The sequence below is a fragment of the Strix aluco genome, chromosome 5 (assembly GCF_031877795.1).
Source record: "Strix aluco isolate bStrAlu1 chromosome 5, bStrAlu1.hap1, whole genome shotgun sequence".
NCBI lineage: Eukaryota > Metazoa > Chordata > Aves > Strigiformes > Strigidae > Strix > Strix aluco.
In genome coordinates, this window is record NC_133935.1 from 30,945,319 (window position 1) to 30,967,671 (window position 22,353).

Below are 22,353 nucleotides of genomic sequence, written 5' to 3' on the forward strand. Positions count from 1 at the left end.
AGCTGGCAGTAGTTCTCCCATTGGCTTCGCGCGCTTTGAGTGGGCGTGGCCCTCTCTCATGAATAACAACGATCCCGCCTGCCGTTGTCATGGCTACAGGCTAATCGCCTCCTTTCTCCGTCGGTGATTGGCTGGCACCGCCCTGGCGGACTGGGGGCGGGGCCGCCGCGCCTCCTGGGGCGGAGGGGCGGGCGTGGGGAGGGGAGGTGGGTGGGGAAGGAGGGCCGGGGCAGGGAAGATGGCGGCGGCGGAGCGGAGCCGATCTCCAATGGGGGGCTCCCCGGTGCCGGCCTGTATGTTTGCCCCGGAGCCCAGCTCCCCAGGCGGGGTGCCTCGCGTAGCAGCGGCCGCCTGTCCCCTCCGCGCCGCCTTCGACGCCGAGGACGGTGAGGCGCTCAACGGCGAGCCCGAGATCGACCTCACCAGTAAGGTAGGCCTGGCGGCGGGGCGGGTGGCGGCGAGCGCCATCACCTCGCCGAAACCCGCGCTGCCCTCTCCGCTGGCGGCCGCCTTGCCCATGGGGCTGCTCCGCGGGGTGGCCCGAGAGCCAGGGCCAGGCCCTCTGCTCGCCGCTCCTCTCCCCTCCCCTCAGGAGAGCGAGGGACTGGGGGGCCCGCCTGCCTCCGCCGGGGTGGGGGTGTCACCCTGGGGCTTCCCTGCGGGCTGGAGTTGCGTCCCGGGGGCTCCCCCTCGTCCCAACATCACCCGGCCGGGCGCGGAGGGCTGGGCGGCAGAGCCCGCCGTGCCGTGGGGAGGCGGCCGGGAGGAGCGCAGTAAAGTTGAGCTGTGAAGAGCTGAGAGCGAGCTGTACCCTGGCCGGGAAAGGAGGGAGCTGGCAGGCTTGTCTGCCCTGCTCCTTCCCCTCCTCGGTTCCCCAGGGAAGCGCCTGCAGCAGGTGTTGCATCCTCTCAGCAAGTGCAGGGTTTGAAGCTGACAGCTGATTTAACGTCTCGCTAACGTTTTTCCTCTGTGCTGGTTCTCTGTAGTTAATCTTTGCTGCCAGTCGCACTAGTTCCTGGGGCTTTTTCACAATCTTAAAAGCAGGTCAGAGCTTGTAACTTCTGAGCACAAGGGCTCAGCGACAAGGGTGCCTTGCTCTTGCAAACCAGGTTACGTCAACACAAAAAGGTTTGTTCACCTTACACAGTTCCTTGCTAGGATGCAAGTGACAAAATTGTGTGGTGGTTTTATTTCTGTCAGAATCCATTCTCACTTCCATCTTGCAGGAAAGTACATTGTAGTAATACGTGCATGCCAGAGCCCACCACCACAGGCTACATTAAGCAGCCTTTCCACACCATCTTCTATTTTTTCCCAGTTAGCTGATATCTTTAACTGTATACCTTTTGCTGCCAAGGGTTTGCTGTATTGTGATGCTATCTCACACTCTAAAGTCTCCTGAAAACTTGATTTGGTCCGCTTGTAATTGTGTGATCCAGAACTCAGCACAGCTGGTGCTTCCTCCTGTTTTTCTGCTATCCCTCCTCTTCATGCTTCCAACTGGAGTTGTTCCCAAGTCCTGGATTTTCTTTGCCCTCTGTGGAGAAATGGAGAGAGAGGAATTGTGGTGTGTGGATGTGGAAACATTTGTTTTTGAGGGGATGATTATTTTACAATGTGGTACTGTATTAAAACAAATGTTATGAAGATGTCTTATAAGATAGTAAAGGTACAGAAATCAAACATGCAGTATCTATCGAGCCACCTGTTCGTGCCTTAATGAGCTGGACAAGATTTTGATACAGGATGCCAATATCGATCTGTGCTTTGTCTTGGATGTGGCTGATGTGGAAGAGGGCCCAGGAGGACGCTGAGGGCTGTGACACTGATTCTTGACAGCCAAGAACCTGACCAAAACTCTGATGAAGAGGGAGGAATGCTTTTCTCCCACAACCTCCATTTGTGTTGTCAACCTGTCTTCCATTCGTAGAAATCTGCAGACACTATGGAGGTGATAGGTAAGCATTTTTTTCACCTTTATTACAAGTTACTTTTCCATACAGCAGTGTATACCTGCTGTCTTTTCCCTAGACCTTTTTATTCATCCCCATCTTGGATGAGAGCTAAGATGGAGCTCTGTCCCACCTCTCCAAGTTAGTCTCCTGCTATGTGCTCAAAACAGGGATCCCATATGGTGAGAATGCAGTAACTAACCTGCCCCCTGATCCCCCCATTTTTTCTGTCTTCCCGGTTGAATTGCTGCCCTCCAATTCCTGCTTAAAATGGTGATGCCCACTGCAGTCAGTTTGTTTGCTGGTTGCTGCTTCTGTCCTGGTCTGACCTACACCCTGGCTGTGTTACATACTTTTCTCCCAGTCCTCCCCCAGTGCGTTCATTGTAATGTGTGCTCTTTTTAGAGAGGAACACTTTGGGATTCAGTTATCAAGTGCACCTTGTCAGCTGAGCAAGCAAACCGTTCCATTCATCAGCACAAATTCATTATCATGTCCATCTTAATGGGTGTTTGTTTTCCCTTCAGTACTAACACACTGCAGTAGTAATCATCTTTCAGGTCAAAACCATATCGCACAAGGCTATTAGTGAAGCTGATACTTATATTAGGTCTGTGTTGACAACAGATCATTAATAGCAATTGAACTATGTATGTCCACAGGAAATGGAAAGCAAAATATGACATTACAGAAGGTGCTTTTCCCCTGACTTCCCAATGTCAGGCTGTGTTATTCCAATAAAGAGCAGCACTACGTACCACATAGAGTTTGGTTTGGCCTTAATCTTTATAGTCTGCCTCATGGATATGGGATGCTTCTTTTGTAAGGACTGCCTGTAGTAGTGCTGACATAACCTGAGCTCAGTCTCACCAGTGTCTTGAAACTGCTGTTAATATTATGGGCTCTTGCTTGCTGTTGGGCAGTACAGCATGGCATAGTCCAACTTGTCCCCTTGGAGTAAGCTCAGACAGCTGTAGCTGTTGCCCACCTCTGGTGTATGTTAATCCCAAAACTGATCAGAGGAAAGGTAGGAGAAGCCCAGAGATTGGGAAGGAACTTTAAAAATGGCATCTCAAACTTGTGAGATATATTTCCTTCTGCGGTCATGAGAATAAAACAATAACTGGTTGTTACTTTTTTGCTCTATAGGAAATCTGAGGTTGCTAGACCCACATGGCTCCTACTGTTAACTGCTCAATGCCTCACAAAGTGGAAAGAACAAAACGGAAAATTTTTGACTTTGTGAAAACCTCTGAAAAACAGGAATATGTAGTGCAAGCATGGAGGGGATTGCTCAAAGGTGAAAAGCAAAAAAAGCAAAGAGGCCAAGATGGAGGGCCTCTCTCCGACCAAGGAGATGGCAAAGGACAGGCTCCCTCTGTCCAGCAAGCTAGCTAAAGAGATCTTCAAAACAGCAAGTAAAGTCTTGCAGTGACCTAGGAAACTGCAGAACTGGCTGGGGGCTGCGAGCTGCAGAAACAGCTGTTAGTAATACTGAACGGCATTGGAAGGTGTGATCCATGAAAGCTGTTATTTGTTCTACACATCCTTCTCTTGACGTCCCACTATATCGTATCAGCCATAAGCTTCATCGGCCCCAGGGTAGGCTTTGGAGGCAGTCTACCACTGGAACACCCTTCAGCAGCACCTTTGCATGGCAGTGGAAGCGACAGGGTGGGGGAACAGTGTTTTGAGCTGATGTGTGTGTGGGTACCATGCTGTTTGAGCTCCCAGCCATCCTGCCTGGCACCATGAAGAAAGGCTACAGCAAGCTGCTCAGCTGAAACGTCCCCTGGTACTTTAGCCAACACCCTGCCCACTCACACTGCTGAAGCATTTGAACTCATAGAAGAATGAAGCTGGTGATGAGACTTGAAGAAACTGAAGTTAGCGTGCCTGTACACTGGTGGCCTCTGTTATTTTATTGATCTTTATGTGTATGACAGGCTATTTAATAGATCTTCCTGAGTCCCTGACCTGTGCTGGCACCCTAGCCTAAACAGTGAGCCTGTCTGCTGTGCTTCCAGGAATTCCTGGAAGTGCTTGTTGGGCAAAACAAGGCCTACACGTCAACACACAGCCTTCCATTCCTGTCCTGATCAAGCCTCCAAACAGTTGCTGATTTCCCTCTCAATACATTTATATCCTGTGGTCTCCTTTAAGAAGAAAACAAAACCGAAAGAACAACTAATAAAGGCAAAAGTCAGTCCTTTGTAGCATGAAACAGAGAGACTATGTGGCCTTCCAACAGGAGTGCTTTGCTACTCTGCATACTGTGCCAAGTAGTTAAAAGGCTTAGGTAGGGCATGTGTCTAAAAGAGGCACGTGAAGGTGATTGTGTCTCTTGCCAGGCCTTGCAGACACATACATGTTCTGCGTGACCCTTAACATTCCAAGAAAGTGTTGCTTTGGCTGCCTTAAACCTTCTAACCAGCGCTTGCTGCCTGTGCGTCAGTTTTCCAGATGCATGCATCGCTGTAGTTTTGAAAGCTGCTTAGGTGGTATTTCTGTGGTTTTGGATTCCCTTACGTTCTACGTTTCTAATAAAGGCCTTTATCAACTATGTAGTAGTAGTAGGTGGTAAAGGTAGTCCTTTCTTGAGTGCACATAGTGTTAGCTGTGCTAGCAGTCATGCTGTGTTAGAGAATGTTGGGCAGGCTTGAAGGTGTAATCGTTGTGAACTGCTAAACCATATATTTTAGGTAAATCTAGCACAGGTTTCAGACTGGCCTTAGTGCATAGCGAAGGGAGGTACATCTTTCTGGACGTGATTTTGGAATGTGTATGTGGACAGCTAGTGGAAGTATGGATTTCACTGAGTGTTATAGTGTGGTACGGGCCTGCTACCCATAGGGCTATCAGTAGTTGATACCCTTTACAACTCTTACTAAAGGTGCCTTTTTAACAGAAACGCGTATCTCAGTCACAACAGCTATTGAGCCGCCGTACCAGGATGCTTGACCACCAACAGATTTGTAACCATGGAGGCAGCCAGCAAGCAGGTAGCCAATTGGTTCTCAATGAGTGATGAAGGTCTCCTTGGTTTGCCACTGCCATGCCACCATTGTGGCCACTCTGTGCGAGTGTCCTCAGCTGTACTGTATGAGTGACACAGGTTTTTGCCAGAAATAGTGCTACACCATCCCGTTATAGGAAAAATCCTTCCTGAAGCACTGTCTTGTCCTCCTTTTCCTCTTTGTTTCTGTCTACTTTTTCCTTCTCTTGATGCCTCTACAGGGAAGGGCAAAGGAAGTTGTGGTTGTTGCAATAACTGCAGTCAAAGCTTGTTGGTAACACAGCTGCTGGCTTGCAAAACTGCAGCTCTCCACTGGTGAAATGTCCATATATGCTCATACAAACTGCTTTGTATGTCTGCCTCTCAGCACTGTAGCGTAAAGTACCTCAAGTTTGTTAGGAGTTTGAAAATAATGCTTATTCATGTTCTCTCCTTCCCCTCTACCCCCTCAGAAAACAAAAGGGGAGATCAAGTATGTGAAAGGCTTATGAGATACTCTAGGTTTTGGTGCCTAGGTATGCCCTGCAGTGAGGTCTGGCTGGCTTCCTCTGGCTGTCCCGTCATGCTTTGAGGGAGCAGCAGCACTGTGCAGCAGAGACAGTGGAGTACCCAGCTAAGGAGTTTCTTTAGAGAAAATATTTCCTCCCCTTTCTGTTTTCCTTGCACGGCAGCATGTATTACACAGAAGTAGAAGTGGGATGTCACTTAAATGTGGTTTTAAACATTGGTTACTTCAAAATGAGATGCTAGGTATTCTTATTTGCTTTGAAGTATATCTTCCAACATAAATTAACTCTGAGCTCAGACAAATAACCTTGTGCAGTGTCACAAGAAAATAGCTGTCAGCGAAGATGGTTTTAAAAACAAAAAATCCAAAAACAAACCACCAGAAAGCGGTCCTTGAAAAAGAGCCCTTCTCTTTCAATAAAACACACAGATTGATTGTCCTTGTAACTGAAACTGGCTTTGAAATTGTTTGCTTGACATCTGCAAATGGATATTTAATCTTTTTTCCAGCTGGTGATGGTGAGTCCAACTTCAGAGCAGTATGACAGTTTGCTCCAGCAGATGTCAGAGAGAATTGATGAGGGATGTGGGGAGACCATCTATGTCATTGGTCAAGGATCAGGTGAGTATAGCTTCCTCAGAAAAACCACAAAAACATTAAAATTATAAGAAAAAGCTAATTCATCTAACTGGACTGCTGCTGAAGGTAGTACTTCTCCAGAATAACTTGGAAACCTCCATAAAGTACAGCAGAACATGTGGGACAGATTAATTTATTCCTCCAGCAACTGTCTTATGTAATGGAGCTAAGCATATTTTTTGTATAAAATAAGTATTATGAAAGTATTATTTTGGAAATAAGGCATAAATTTTCTGGGCACAGCAGGAAAAGATGAAGGATCTGAAATTATAGTAGCAGTTTTAGTACAGACATCCTCAATGTCTGATGGAGGTCTTGTTCTGTCTGGTTTTGTTCACTTCTCCATTGTAAATAACAATATTTTCACCCCACAGGAATGTATTGGAGATATTTCAGATAGCCAAAATATATGCTGCTGACTTTCTTTGTTAGTGTGTGTCTGTACTATGGAGAGAAAGGTTTTCCTTTTCTCAGCATGAGGCCTTTATTGTCACATTAACTTGGGTGTGGCTGCAGTCATTTTAGATTTTAGCAGTCAGCATGGGTTACCTTTTTGTTCTTTTTCACATTTTGAATATTTGCATCTGATGCTGGTAAAATAATATTGAACATGGCCTTGCTTTGAAATTGAATTTTCTTTTCTGAATGCAAAAAAAATGTCTATGGCTATCATAAGACTAATGGCATGTTTCAGATATGTTGGATATCTACTGGATATCAAGTTGTTATGATCAGACATTCTACTAGTTACTGTGTTTGAGGAAGAATACAAAACCCAGGTCGTCAGTGCCAGGGTTGGATGAGATAATGAGGGGAGAGCTACCTCTGAACTTTTTGGGTTTTCTTGGTGTCTTGTGAAGCAGCCGACATAGAAGAGAGGCCAGGATTACATGGCCAGTGGTCATGCAGCCAATATCCCAGGGATAATGCTCTTGCCTCCAAGTGAACTTCCCACTTGTAGTCTGAATCCTTGGTGTTTGGGATAACCACATCTGCAGCAGAGATCTAGCTAGTCAGGCTAGTAACTGCTTTCTCTTCTAGGATACCTTGTGAGGATGTTAACTGGTGGTTGTTGCAATGATGTGCTTAGAAGTAGGCATTTGTTTCTTAAAATATGAGCTAAAACTTCTGACTTCATTTTGGGTTGCTGCATAGTCGAGGAAGGTGGGGATATTTTCTGTAAATTGGAAACAATAGCCAACAGGAAAAAATCGTGATATCCCTGTGAAGTGCCCTTCTCGTTCACTCACTGTCAGTGTCTATGATTTTGATCATCCTGCATATCCAACTCGGATGATTGAGAAGCGAGTGAAGACTGCCAGGAAGCTCACTGCTTCATCAGTAGTGACCTTTCCCTTTCTCCTTGGCTCTTACCCTCTCCTGTTCTCTACTTCACATTGCCCTTCTATGACCCAAGACCCCAGCACTGGTGCATTTTGTTTTCCCCATCACCTCAGCAGCTTCTCAGCCAGCTTATGAGCTAGGCTGGAAATCACCCAGCAGCTCTACTTGTAGAGCTGTGCAGTAGTTGAAATGCTGATTAGTTCGTGCAGACTGCAGTTACTGCTTACCAGCTGATGAGTCAGCCATGCATATGAATGTGCACACAGCAATAGCTTTGGTCATCCAGGTGCTATGTGGCTCTCCACCTTTGTTTGCTGGGGTTTTTTACCCACAGAGCAGATTCTGGCCTGAAATCTGTGCAGCTTCTCAGCACCTGGGTTAGGAGAGAAGCTGAGAGCTGTGGTGGCCACTGGCTTGCTCTGACTGTCAGCTCTTTGCTTGGGTGGGCTGTTCAGAGGCAGCAGTGCCTCCTTGGTTTTTTCTGGCCTCATATGCTGTCAGCATTTCTTTCAAGTGCCAGGATGAAGGCAGTGAGACATGCCAAAAACATTGTTTTAACTGGAGTACGTGGGGGCTAAAGAAATTGCTATGCAGACCAGACTTGCAGAAAATGTGCACTTGGGATGTGGTTTTATAAATAAAATAAGCTGATTGTTTAAATTGGTCCCACATTCACTGGTTAATTGTGGTGCTATTTCAGTCAGAGCTTTTCTTTTGTTAGTGCTTCTCCCTTTATTGCAATCACAGAATCACGGAATCATCTAGGTTGGAAAAGACCTTGAAGATCATCTAGTCCAACCATTAACCCAACACTGACAGATCCCAACTACACCATATCCCTCAGTGCTATGTCGGCCCGACTCTTAAACACCTTCAGGGATGGGGACTCCACCACCTCCCTGGGCAGCCCATTCCAACGCCTGACTACCCGTTCTGTAAAGAAATGCTTCCTAATATCCAGTCTAAACCTTCCCTGGTGCAATTTGAGGCCATTCCCTCTTGTCCTATCTCTTACTACTTGGTTAAAGAGACTCATCCCCAGCTCTCTGCAACCTCCTTTCAGGTAGTTGTAGAGGGCAATGAGGTCTCCCCTCAGCCTCCTCTTCTCCAGACTAAACAACCCCAGTTCCCTCAGCCGCTCCTTGTACGACATGTGCTCCAGACCCTGCACCAGCTTCGTTGCCCTTCTCTGGACACGCTCGAGTCATTCAATGTCCTTTTTGTAGTGAGGGGCCCAAAACTGAACACAGTAATCGAGGTGTGGTCTCACCAGTGCCGAGTACGGGGGTAAGATCACTTCCCTGTCCCTGCTGGCCACGCTATTTCTGATGCAAGCCAGGATACCATTGGCCTTCTTGGCCACCTGGGCACACTGCTGGCTCATGTTCAGCCGGCTGTCAATCAACACCCCCAGGTCCCTCTCTGACTGGCAGCTCTCCAGCCACTCCTCCCCAAGCCTGTAGCGCTGCTGGGGGTTGTTGTGGCCCAAGTGCAGCACCCGGCATTTGGCCTTATTGAAGCTCATACAGTTGGCCTTAGCCCATCGCTCCAGCCTGTCCAGATCTCTCTGCAGAGCCTCCCTACCCTCGAGCAGATCAACACTCCCACCCAACTTGGTGTCATCTGCAAACTTGCTGAGGGTGCACTCGATCCCCTTGTCTAGATCATCAATAAAGATGTTAAACAGGAGTGGCCCCAAAACCAAGCCCTGGGGGACACCACTCATGACCGGCCGCCAACTGGATTTAACTCCATTCACCACAACTCTTTGGGCCCGGCCATCCAGCCAGTTTTTTACCCAGTGAAGCGTGTGCCCATCCAAGCCGTGAGCAGCCAGTTTCACCAGGAGAATGCTGTGGGAAATGATGTTAAAGGCCTTACTAAAGTCAAGGTAGACAACATCCACAGCCTTTCCCTCATCCAATAAGCAGGTTGCCCTGTCGTAGAAGGAGATCAGGTTTGTCAGGCAGGACCTGCCTTTCATAAACCCATGCTGACTGGGCCTGATCATCTGGTTGTCCCGCATGTGTTGTATGATGGTACTCTGGATGAGCTGCTCCATCAGCTTCCCAGGCACCAATGTCAAGCTGACAGGCCTGTAATCTCCCAGATGATCCTTCCGACCCTTCTTATATATGGGCGTCACAGTGGCCAATTTCCAATCTGTCGGGACCTCCCCGGTCAGCCAGGACTGCTGGTAAATGATGGAAAGCAGCTTGGCAAGCACCCCAGCCAGCTCCTTCAGCACCCTCGGGTGTATCCCATCCGGTCCCATAGACTTGTGTGTGTCTATGTGATGCAGTAGGTCACTGACTATCTCCTCCTGGATTGTGGGGGGGTCGTTCTCCCAGTCTCTGTCCTCTGGCTGAGGAGGCTGGATTCCCTCAGTACAACTAGTCTTGTTATTAAAGACTGAGGCAAAGAAGGCATTAAGCACCTCAGCCTTTTCCTCATCACTTGTTACTGCAAGAGGAGATGTTTTATCTGACTGAAGGAAATTGCACACATGTGAAGTAAGGGACTTAGAAATGTGTCTTACCAATCCCTAAGTATTTGCTTGTAGAAATTTTGAAGAAAACTCCTCTAGATGAAAGATGGTGCTTTTCTAGTATCTTTTAAGACTTAGAGTGAAGACCGTCCTTTTTTATTTTGGACAAAGGGTGCTTGTTCTGTTTACGTGGCTGACATCTCCAGTCCACATATAAATCCTGGTCGGTGTGGAAGTCCCAGGCAGAATGACATTACTGCTGGCCGTTGCAAGGTGGTGCTCACTGACTGTCCTTTGTCTCCTCACATCATACTAGATGGGACTGAATATGGTCTGAGCGAGGCAGACATGGAAGCATCCTATGCCACGTTGAAGAGTATGGCCGAGCAGATCGAGGCAGATGTGATCCTCCTGCGGGAGCACCAGGAGGCAGGGGGCAAGGTGCGGGACTACCTAGTTCGGAAACGTGTGGGTGACAACGACTTCCTGGAGGTCAGGTGAGAAGCTGGGTGGGGACAGGGTTAGTCAGCAACTCAGCTGCATTTTTACCCTGTGAGCAGTCCATGATGCTGAACCAGCAACGCTGATTCGAGTCTGGGTGTTGTAGCTACCCAACAAAGGGAATTGAGCTTGACCACTCCTTGCTAATGAAATTGCCTTTTTGTTGTTGTTGCTGTCCCTTTTGTGAACAAACTGTTTGTGGAGATTTGCCTGTGTTTAGCTGAGGGCTGTTGCTGTCTGGGTGACAGGGATCTTTTGTGGACTAGAATCCCAGTAGGGAGTCACATGTGCACATGTGTCTCTGTGTGTGTGCATGTATGCACGTGGCTGTAATACAATACTTTTGACCAAGGGTTCAGTTCTATTCCAAGACTGTGATGATCCAAGTCATAGTTAATGCAATCCAAGTTAATGGACATATAATAGCTTGTGTAACATGAGAGTCTGCCCAGACCTGGATGGAATGGATTTCCAACATCTGCCAACAGCTGTAATAGCCAGCTTCATCAGAAACAAGGAAGGAGATTGGTGTAGGAGAGGGCTTTCCCCTAAAACATTTCATTGTTGTTTGAACTTTTCTGGGAACACCAATTTAAGTTTCTGTGCTTTCCCTAGCACCTGGGGCTATTGCAACATGAAGAATATTAGACAGACAGAGGTATTCTAAACCAAGTTTGGATTTAGCCTTTCTTTTGAATTGCCACAGTGTATATGTTGGATTGCAGAGGCTAGGGGTTGGAGGAGAGATACTCTGTATGGCATCAGGCAATGCTGGGCTCAGCTGACTGTTCTGCACACCAGTGACATGTTTTCACTGTCTTCCACATCCCAGTCCCCAGAGTCTGGGATCTCCTGTTAACTAATAACTGTGAAAGAATATATGCTCTGCTTGTGAAGGTCTAACATTTTTGTACCTTTATTTGAAGGTTAGGGAGAAAAAACTAGTTATTTGCAGGAGCAGTGGTGTTTGGGTTGGGTGGTTTGTTTTTTTTTTGGATTGCTTGTTTGTTTCTTCAGGTATCAGATTTCACCAGGTTCCTTTTTCCTTTCCCCTCCAGGGTAGCAGTGGTTGGCAATGTGGATGCAGGAAAGAGCACATTGCTAGGTGTCTTGACACATGGCGAACTAGACAATGGCCGAGGCTTTGCTCGGCAAAAGCTCTTCCGCCATAAGCATGAGATTGAGTCAGGCCGCACCAGCAGCGTGGGCAATGACATTCTGGGCTTCGACAGTGAGGGCAACGTGGTGAACAAGCCTGACAGCCATGGCGGCAGCTTAGAATGGACAAAGATCTGTGAGAAATCCACGAAGGTCATTACTTTCATTGACCTGGCTGGTCATGAAAAGTACCTGAAGACCACCGTCTTTGGCATGACTGGCCATTTACCTGACTTCTGCATGCTTATGGTAGGTAGCAAGAAAGATGTACGCTACCAGCAGGAGCGGGGCTGTTCAGAGCTTTAACAGCCTAAACTTCTTTCCTATTGCAAAGTCCCTGTGGGGTTGTGGAGGGAGGCAGCATCTCCCAGAGGTGGAGAGCAGCAGCCACCGTGGATATCTAGCCAGGGCTCTGAGGCAAGTGCCTCAGGACTGTCAGTCTCAGACAGGCCCAAGATATATGGTTCTTGAAAATGGAAAGATTCCAAAACTCCAGAACACCTTGCTAAAATTGAGGAGCAATGAGCCCTTAGCCAGTGTCCAACAGCATTTGAAATGAGCTGGGTCTGCTCATACAGATGCATCTACAACCTAATCATGGCCTACTACACATCTGACACAAGACCTTCTCTGTAACCCAGCTCACTGCAGGAAGAACGTTTGCATGACTGTATCTTGTATCCCTGGTGTAGGTTGGCAGTAATGCTGGGATAGTTGGAATGACCAAGGAGCACTTGGGCCTGGCCCTTGCACTTAATGTTCCCGTCTTTGTTGTGGTGACCAAGATCGACATGTGCCCTGCCAACATCCTGCAAGGTGAGTCCTACAAGTGCTCTCCAGGGCTATTTCTTACCTCTGTATGTGCTGTTGTCCTCTGCTTGGGTTGAGGAATTACTGCTGGAGGAAAGCTGCTCTATCTAGTTTTGACTGCATCTTAAACACCTTCCAGAAATCTATCCTTTTCCCTTGCCCATTTTGCAGGCAGTTCAGTCGTCGTCACCATTTCAAAATTACCTGAGTTGGGGGACTCAGCTGGGCAACCCGAGGGTTTTGCTTAATTGAGCTCTAAGGGGAGAAGCATAGAGTGGGTGTTGTGCCTTTGTTTTCTCTCTGGGTATTTAAACCTGGAGGGAAAGTCTGGAAGTTCTCTTGAAAGCTGCTTTCCTCCTTGCCCACAGTTTGGGCGTGATCTTCAGCTGTGATCAGACTTGTTCTCCAGCAGCTGTTAAGTGAAGGGGCAGCTGCTTTTTACATCCTGCTCACCTGGACACTTCTCAGATATGCTGGCATAACTACAGCAGCTCCTTCCTCTGTCTGAACAACTAACCAACACTTAATAAATCATGGTTCAAATCAGCTGCTTGTGTGGGCTACGGTAGCAGGACTAGACCAGACACAAGCAGGAATGACAGTGAGCAGTAGGGGCTAGTGACCTTTTTTGCTCAGCAGCAGTTAAAGCAGCACCTCTAACCCCAGCAGTGTCCCTTTAACTTATGCTCGACATTTTTCAGGCTGTGACTAACTCTCACCTTTAAAATTCTTTTGTTGCATTTCTCACACCTTCAGGAACATGCTGTGGTTAATTTGAGCAATGGTTTTTTTGATAATCAGTCCTAAAAGTGAATGCTCCTGGTACTGTCTGTGGTTAGTTCATTATTGTAAAAATCCTAAATATGTTTCAGGTAAACAGACATGTGATCAGAAGATAATCTAAATGTCTCTATAATAGATGTTTGGCAAAGAAATGTAAGGCCCAACCATAAGATAATAACTGGGAAGGAAGGAGAACATTTGGCTTGGGGTGAGGAGAGAAGAGCTGCTCTTGGGAGAAGCCATTCATGTGTCATGTTCTGTTTAAATTAAATAGACACAATATTTGGCTCAAGTGTATCTGTAAAGAGCAGATGGCATGATTAGATGTTTGTGTTTCTGTATCCAAAACATTACTTTCCCATAGGCAATCATTTGTTCACAAAAAACATCTAATTGGATGACAATTGTGGAATATAAATGATTTGCTCTTTTAAGCCCTTACGAGCCTTTTTTTTTCATTTATTGTAAGGTACTTTGCAGGACGCTGATGCTAGTGCATCAGGTAATGCCCCTGCTGGCTGATAGTTACGAGTCTTAGAAAATAAATTAAAAAAAGACAAAAGATCGAGGTTAGGAGCCATGAGGTTTGTCCCTAGATATTTATTTCTGGATCTGGTCCACCTACACTGTCCTAGTCTGTGATGGTGATCTTTACCTCTTTCATGCTTCTCTAAGCTTCTAGGACAGGTTGATCGCCAGGGAAGGTGTGTTGAGGTTGGCTTGGTCCAAACTGATTTCTCATTCACATATTCTCAAATATTTAAATGAAAAATCCTTTATAGGAAGAGGAAATACCTTGTAACTGCTCAAAGCTACTTAATAGACAGCTGTAAAATGTCTAGTTCACAGCATTGCATTTGCAGATGCAAACATGTATGTCTGTTCATGTACGGTGTTGCTTGGCAGCAGGCTAGCTGGCATGAAGTGGAAGATGGAATGGCTCCTAAGTCCCACCTGGGCTGCAGCAAACTCAGTCTCACTCACACACCTTTAGCCATCTTCTCCTGTCTATTTGTGGCAAGAGCATCAGTCTCCCTTCGGGGAGAGACCCCACAAAAGCGATTTGTAAAGACGGGAGATGCTGCCCTAACAATATTCATTTCACCCTTTAAGAAACCCTGAAGCTGTTACAGCGACTGCTGAAGTCCCCAGGGTGCAGGAAGATTCCCGTGCTGGTTCAGAGCAAGGATGATGTCATTGTAACAGCCTCCAACTTCAGCTCAGAGAGGTAACGGGAGTAGAGGAGAGTTGTTTCTCTTTCAATCCTACTTGGAGACTGGGTGAGAAGATTCAGAAAGAGAGTCCCATTGTCTAGATGTGTGAAGGTTGCATCTGCCATGTGGTGTGTTGATTCCATAAGAATGTGTTGATTCTGAGATTGACCTGCTTGTGTTCCCCTCTCAGACAGAAATGAGAGGCTCCTTCTGGGCAGTCTGCAGAAGATGGCAGGGTATTCGGCTTCCTTCAGTCCTAGAACTTTACACCTATTCCTGAATGCCATTAGAAGGCAGAGGCAATGTTGCAGGTTTTCAAACATGGGGTGTTGTGCATCTGACTGCTTGACAGAAGGCTCTCCCTTCCTAGCACTGTGTATTGAATTCAGTCCCAAGATTTTGGATGTCTCCCTACACGTGGAATTCCAGGCACGGAGGTGAACTAACTCCATTTTCATCCATTTTCCTTTATAGGATGTGCCCAATTTTCCAGATTTCAAATGTCACCGGGGAGAACCTAGATTTGCTGAAGATGTTTCTTAATCTCTTGTCTCCACGGACCAGTTACAGGGAAGAAGAGCCAGCAGAATTCCAGATAGATGATACTTACTCTGTCCCGGTAAGGGGCCTGGTATTTGGAAGAATTTTCTGCTTCCTCTTTCAGGTTGAAGAAGGCATCTTCCCTAGAGAGGGGAGTTCTAGACCTCTTCTGCTAGCATGGTCAAGTAACCCCAATTACTGTTTTTTCTTTTTTGGCATAGGGTGTAGGAACAGTTGTGTCTGGGACAACACTGAGAGGCCTGATCAAGCTAAATGACACCCTGCTGCTGGGGCCAGATCCCCTTGGCAACTTCCTACCTATTGCTGTCAAGTCCATCCACCGCAAGAGAATGCCCGTCAAAGAAGTGCGGGGAGGCCAGACTGCCTCCTTTGCTCTGAAAAAGGTGGGGTGATCTGCTCTAGACTCCCAGAACAGGAACCGCTCTCCTAATTTTAGAGTGCTCTTGGAGTTCAGCTGGAATGAGGAATAGCATTGGAGATGCGTAACAAAGCAGAGACATTGCAAGAAAAGTCTCATCTTGTGCTGCAGCTGCATTAGTGGCCTAGGCAGGGTATTTACACTGTTTCTCTCAACTTGTAGGACCAGCTGCTTGATTTGGGGTTTAAAAATTAGCAAAATGTGATGTGACTCCTCTGGCGAAAGGTTTCTGTCAATAGAAGCTACACTGGTTTTAAGAGGATATAGCTATACCAAATTTCATGTGTTCAGTCTTGTAATTTTGTGTTAACAGGCGTTATGCTTTTGGAGAGATCATCTGCTTGGGTAATGTGCAACCAGAATGTATGTTTTGCTTTTAAAGGATCAATGAGTTAAAACTTCTGTGTCAGTGTCCAGCATTCCCAGCACTATAGCTAAAGCTTCCTTAGAAACTTCAGCTGAACTTGATTTTTGCAACCTTTACATAACATCGTTACATACTGCTAAACAGCTCTGGCTTTGCCTTTTGGTGAGCACAAATTAGTATCTGTGAAATCCCTTAGGATCCTTCTGGATGCAGTCAGCCAGAGAAGCGAATTTCTTCCCTGGAGACTCATGCTAAGGTTTTTGTGTCTCTGCTTTTCAGATCAAGCGTTCTTCCATCCGGAAAGGCATGGTAATGGTGTCACCCCGCCTGAATCCACAAGCATCGTGGGAGTTTGAAGCAGAGATTCTGGTGCTCCATCACCCCACCACCATCAGCCCACGATACCAGGCCATGGGTATGTGTCTCTGTGTTGTCTTATCTTTGTTTCCCAGTGGTAACAGTTCATATCAGCTCTAGCCTGAGATGATTTTTCTCCTGATGGCTCTGTCAGCCTAAATATAAGCCATAGTTCCTGGTTTGACCTTTCCCAGCAATACATTAGAGAGAGGAGAGGGAGCTGACAGTGGAGAGTGATGAAGGCTGTAAGTAAAAAGGAGATGTGTGACTCCAAATGTACTTGGAGCCTGCCTGAGCCAGATCTCCATGCTGCACAGATTCTTCAGCTTCAAATGCTGACTGACTCATTTTAGGTCCTGCCCTCTAGCCTGGCCGCTTGGCATGTAGGATTCTGTTGAGGATGCTTCAGGAAAGTCTGTTTGAACGCAACTGTTCTAGCTTATATATGTTTTCTTTTTGAGGACTGAACAAAGGCAGCCGTGTGACCTATATAGTCTTTGGTACGCAGTAGATTTTTACATTCCAAACTCAGTGCTGTTAGCTGTATAGTAGCAAGAGCTGCCTTAGATGTCTGGCTGAAGCTTATTCCACTAATGGCACTGGCTGTTGAAAGCCTTTGTGCATTACATTCACAGTGCATTGTGGCAGCATCCGTCAGACAGCCACGATTCTCAGCATGGACAAAGACTGCCTGCGGACGGGGGACAAAGCCACAGTGCACTTCCGCTTCATCAAAACCCCGGAATATTTGCATATAGACCAGCGTCTGGTCTTCCGTGAAGGCCGCACCAAAGCTGTGGGTACCATCACTAAGGTAAAGGCTGAAGAGTCTGAATTCCTTTTGCCCATTAGCCACTTTTGGCACTGAGAAGCCAGCAGGAGAATCTGGATAGCTCTGGAAAATTGAGGGAAGAGGCCGTCCTTTGATCACAAACATGGGTTGTAGATGACCAATGTACTTTGTCATGTGGTGGGTCTTAGGTGGTGTGAATGAGGGAATGTGAAGGTGGGGGGTGGGTCACATGCCTTGGGTTCTTATAGCTTGGTCTCTTTCTGACAGCTTGTAGCTGGTCCCTTTGAGTCATGTCGAGGAGGGCAAAGTGTCACCTCAGCCAAGTGGCCCTTTCTACCCTGTAAGCGTTCTTGAGGGCAGCTCAGAGGTCTAGATTTCTTTGAACAGCTGTTGCTGCATTCTCCTCCCAATGGCTATTGGTATCAATTCTCTCAAAGCTTTTTATTAAAAAGCAGCATTGAACCTTGCCATGTTGGCCTAGCTATTTTTAATGCTGATTTTGGCCTCTCCCTTTGTAATTTGCAGTTACTTCAGACCACCAATAACTCACCAATGAACTCCAAGCCACAGCAGATCAAGATGCAGTCAACCAAGAAGGGAGCCGTTACGAAACGAGAGGATGGTGTTCCCCCAGCTGGGACAGCAGCTGGAGGCCCACTAGCTGGGGACGAGGCCCCCTCAACAGCCGCAGCGCCGCTGACACCTACTGCTCTGCAACCATTGGTAAGTGAGGAAAATATAATGCCTGTCCTAGCTGTTTGCATCCTGATTTAGTCTGTTGGAGGAAGGACACTGTAAAGCACAAGCATTATACCCTCATACTCTTGAACTTACCTTGGCAACAGAACAGTGCAACAGAAACAAATAGAAATATAGGTAGTGTCACAGCAGAAATCAGAATTCTCTGATCACTGGATGACTCCTCATGACTGACGTGTCAGCAGCCTGCAGCTTAGGGTCCTGGGACAATTCAGGTTGGACCTGGGGAAGTGTCTAGTCTGACGTCCTGCTCTAAGTAGGATTAGCTGTGAGGTCAGACCAGGTACTCAGGGTTTTGTCCAGTCATGTCTTGAAAAACTCCAAGGAGGAGGACTCCACAACCTCCATTGGCAACCTGTTTCACTACTTGTCTGTGCTCACAGTGAGGGAGCATCTCCATATACCCAGTAGCTGAACTAGTGAAGCCTCTAACAACCAGTCACAGAATGAGTCTGTGCTGTCTGAATGAGAGGTAGAACATCCTTATGCTAGAGAAATTACAGCCTAAGTAGTAGTATCAGACAGGTCGTCTGCCCTGTCAAAGAGGGAGGATGGAGATGTCCAAGGAGAAGGAAAGACTTATCTCTTTCTAGAGAAATTTATCCAGGTTGTTTTGTTGGTTAGGACTTCTCAGCTCAACTTGTCCAAGAAGGATAGCTAGCCTTCCTGGTCTGAAAGGAATGGAAACTCAATTCTAGCTGCAGGCTTTGGGAGCTATTTATCAGCTTTATTACTGATAGAAGTAAGGTCTTTTAGTGTACTTAACCGAGTAAGTGAAAAAGTTCAGGAACTGACTCTGTCAAGAGACCCCCTCTTAATTTTAGCTATCTTGGTTACCATTGGTCAAATCTCGCCCTCTTGAGCCAGGCTGGCTGCTGGAAGAGGGCCATCCCTCTGACAGGGGTTCTCTCCCTTTGCACGTGCCTGCGGCTTCTTACTGATCCCCCATCTCCTCCTTGTCTTCTTGTAGTGTCACTGTGGTTGTAAGTAGTGCTCCCAGCTCGCTCTTTGTTTTGTTCCTCCCCCTGAGAGTTTGTGTTGCTTTTGTTCTTGCTTACCTCTGCCTCTCTCTCCTTGCTGCTTGCCCTCAGCCTGCGCTGGATGAAGAGCCCCACATCCGTGAGGGCAATAAGGTATTTGGCTGCTTTAAAAGATAAGGGTGGGCTTGCTGGCCTGAGAATGGGAACAGAGTCAGGTTAGCAAGAGAGCCCTGGTAGGGGGCCGGGGGGCTCTCCTTCCGTTCTGCACAAAGCCTGAGGCCTCAATTTCCTGGATGCCGAGCCCCATGGCATCTGCTGACTCTCATGGGAGCGAAGTGTTCAGAAAATTGGGAAATCAGGTCCTGCCCAGCTTGAAGGGCTGAACTTCATGATGTATCTGTCTCTCCTCCTTCCTTCATGATGTGTGTGTCTGCTTTATCTCCTTCCTGCAGTGGTAGGAAGCTGATCAGTCACAACTGCCCTCCTGCTGTCTGAACATGCGTGTGATCCATTTGAACTCCTGCTGTGTTGATACTCTGATTCAGAGGTCGCTGCGCACTAAAGTGTAACTTCTTGTTTTTCAGTCAAAAGTCGGAGGAGGAGGCCGGCGACGTGGGGGTCAGCGCCATAAAGTGAAATCTCAGGGAGCCTGTGTGACTCCTGCCAGTGGCTGCTGAATTTCTTACTCCTCCTCTCTCTGAGGAATTCCACCCCTTCCCTTCATTTCTTATCCAAAAGATCCAGCGCAGCTTAAACCAAAACCCATCCCAGCTGATTGGCTGCAGAAGAATCGTCCCTCCTCCCTGAAGGAAGCGATGGAGAGGAGCATAATTTATAAGCTAATGAAGGTGATAAAACACATGGAACTGAGTAACTGACACCTTCCTCCTCCCCCTATCGACACGTTTTTGTACATCATGGGCTTAGTTTTTATTCTTATTAGTTTTTATTATATTTTGTGTGCATGAAGATGAGAGGAGAGTCTGGATAGAACTGCGAAGAGCCAGTTAGCTGCCTCCCTCCTCCCTCACCCCATTCTGTCCACAGGACTTGCTGCTCTCCTCCTGTGTGCTGTCTCAGATCCAGGAGTTATCCGATGTCTGAAATTTCAGACTTGCAAAGGTTAAAACACATTGCTTAGGATGTCTCCATAGGGCATTGTTTCCTCACCACTGTGGCTCTGTGCCAAATATGTTTCTGTATGCTCTCCATCTTTCTTAAGCTATTTCTGAGTAGGTTTAATTTAATGTTGTAGTGACTGAAGTTTGAAGGAGATGGTAAGAAAGTTTATTAGTTGGAGATCTAAGAGGGAAACAAATTGGAAAGCAGTTCTTGATGTTAAGTTAAGGAATCCTATACTAAATAGCCTTCTCAAATACATTGATAGCACTTAAGATTTTAATTAGAGACAGAATTAAATGGGCAGTCATTTGCCTATCCTGTTCCCCTTCCCATCATGCTGCTTTTCCTATTGTTTGTTCAGTGCACATTGGAGCAAATCTAACCTGCCTCTCAAGGCTGTGGCAGCTCAATTGACAGTATTAAGAATATAGTGCAGGAACACTTGGTCCATCCTTTGAGCCAGAGAAAGCCTTCTCACCTTGACGGACAGAGATCACAGGTGGTAATATACCTTTGGAACAGAGACACCAGGCAGACAAGACCTCCTTTTGATTCTATTTACTCCCAGGATTTCCCAAATCATCTGGAACTCACTGGCCAAACTTTGCTATGGCAGAGGTAGGATTTGTCTTCTTCCCTCTTGGCTGAAGAGGGCAATGATGAGTTGGTACCAGATTTTAAAAAGTGCTTTCAGTTTTGGAAGTACGTGGTAATTTTTATGACTTTAATTTTTTTAAGTTTGTATTTTTCTTAATGACAAATTGTGGCTTCTCCAGGAAGGCCCTGCAAGGACAGTCTATGAATTAACTTTATTGTTAACATGTTTTTTAACCCTGAGTTGTGCAAGTGATCAATTCACTGCTTATTTTGATCTCTTTTCTTCTAACCCTGCCTCTTTGCTCGGCTCTGTGAGGACAGGTGTTATCCTTTGCTGGCTTGTGGTGAGCTGTGGGATCATGGTAGCATTTTGAGAGAGGAGGTGGCATCCTCAGCAAGTTGTGGCTCTCCCCAGCAGGTGTGGTCAGCCTCGGTTTCTTTGAGGGCTTCCTCCTCCAGTGAAGGACTTTTATTTTAATTAGAGGGAAACTGAAAAGTTTGTGTCCCTCCTTAGTGAGCTGTTCCTGTTTCTCACTCTGTGGCACCTGTGTGGCGTTCATTCCAGTTCACCTTGCGATTCGAGGTAGGCTTTCAAGCCAGCTGAGCGACAGCAGGCTCGGGGGGGATAGCATGTCTCCCAATGCCGGCACCAGCACCGCAAAAGCATTAAGCGGCACAGGAGAGGTGAGGAAAGTGGTTTGGAGACAAGGGTATTTTGCCTTAGACACTGCAGTGGCATGAGCGTGGGTGGAAAGGGGAGGTCAGACAGTCCTTTCCAAGCTATGTGCCTAAACACCAGCACTCTCCTGGTGAGGGAGGAACTATAGGCGGCTACAACACTAATAGCACCCGCATTATGAGGGGGTGTGAAGTGTGGCTAAGCAGGGCACAAGGGCCTGGTTGGTTTGCCTTCTGGCCCTGTCACAGTATCAAACTGTATCTGATTTCACTGCCCTCTGCTTCTGAGGGGAGCAGGGAGCTGCGGGCGGTTTTCTCTTTCTCCATTCCTTGTGCTCCAAATGAAGGAGACTGCCAAGACTGGAAGAGGGTTTACTTCAGTTCATGCAAAGGAGGTGGTGTGATCTCTCTTTTGTGACCAGCATTCAAAGATCACTCAGGCTGGTGTGATCTATAAAATAAATTTTAAAAAAGTTTGTTCCAAGTTAAAGTATGTCCTGTTGCTTTTTGTCCCTCCGCAACACCAGTGCTTGCTGCTTTAATGCCAAAAGCCAGACCAAGCGGGTTTGCCTGGCACCGTGCCCCTTTGCTGGCTATAAGAAGCAGCTGCATTTGTAGTGATGTCAGGGGAGGGCATGCCATGCCGCAGGAGAGGTGCGGCTGAGCCTCTGCACAGCCCCAACGGCTTTTATTCTGCCTATGATGTGGTGCTTCTTGGCGGCAGAGTGGTGTGAGCTATGCTGTGTGAGATGCATGTGTGTGTGAAGAGCTGCTCTAGCAAGTCAGTCAGTTGGGGCCAGCTCCGCCAGAGACACTGCTAGAGGATGCGGTTTTAGCACAGCACTTCCATTGCCTGTATAAGCTTGTGCTTTCTGGGCTCTCACTAGGACTTGCACCTCACCTGTCTCTCTAAATACAGTGAGACTCTCCAGGGCTTGGCAGTGGGCTTTTTCCTGCCTCCTCGGTTGGTCTCAGAGGTTCACGAAGGCTTTTCTGGCCCTTTCACAGGTAAGTGTTGGGCTGGGAGCTGGTGGTGGCTGGAGCGAAGGCCCACGCAGCCCCTCTCCTCCTCCTGGAGATGGCTGGTCCAGGGCCATCGGAGAAAAAGGGCTTCCCTAAGGTGGCCTTCTGCAAGGAGCTACTTGGGTGCTCCTCCACACAAGCCTGCCTCCAGCCCATCCTGGTTAAGCAGACACCAGTGTAACCCTCCCCAAGCTCAAGCCAGTCCAATTTTCCTTTTTGCAGCCTCTTTTTATGCTCTAGGTTAGCTTCCTCATGCTGAGGAAAATGAAGTATTTCCTTTCTGCT

General features: G+C 47.2%; 1 protein-coding gene across 2 annotated transcripts; it reads left to right on the forward strand.

The window, feature by feature from the left end:
* The first annotated feature begins 197 nt into the window (after positions 1-197).
* On the forward strand, positions 198-21,535 carry GTPBP1 (GTP binding protein 1). Of its 2 annotated transcripts, XM_074826670.1 has the most exons (13): positions 198-430; positions 5,986-6,097; positions 10,264-10,444; positions 11,507-11,855; positions 12,299-12,422; positions 14,313-14,427; positions 14,888-15,032; positions 15,175-15,357; positions 16,039-16,174; positions 16,752-16,930; positions 17,435-17,632; positions 18,760-18,801; positions 19,233-21,535. In XM_074826670.1, exons 1-13 carry the CDS (start codon positions 239-241, stop codon positions 19,323-19,325), a joined length of 2,049 nt encoding a protein of 682 aa, XP_074682771.1. In that variant the 5' UTR covers positions 198-238; the 3' UTR covers positions 19,326-21,535. The 2 variants fall into 2 exon arrangements, with proteins under 2 accessions (XP_074682771.1, XP_074682772.1); XM_074826671.1 differs by lacking the exon at positions 18,760-18,801.
* The last annotated feature ends 818 nt before the right edge of the window (positions 21,536-22,353 follow it).

Bases quoted from the DNA above. Each gene is read 5' to 3' on its own strand.
- GTPBP1 (XM_074826670.1), top strand. From the start codon at position 239: ATGGCGGCGGCGGAGCGGAGCCGATCTCCAATGGGGGGCTCCCCGGTG. The intron at 11,856-12,298 runs GTAGGTAGCAAG...TCCCTGGTGTAG, and splicing joins CTGACTTCTGCATGCTTATG to GTTGGCAGTAATGCTGGGAT. The intron at 15,033-15,174 runs GTAAGGGGCCTG...TTTTTGGCATAG, and splicing joins ATGATACTTACTCTGTCCCG to GGTGTAGGAACAGTTGTGTC.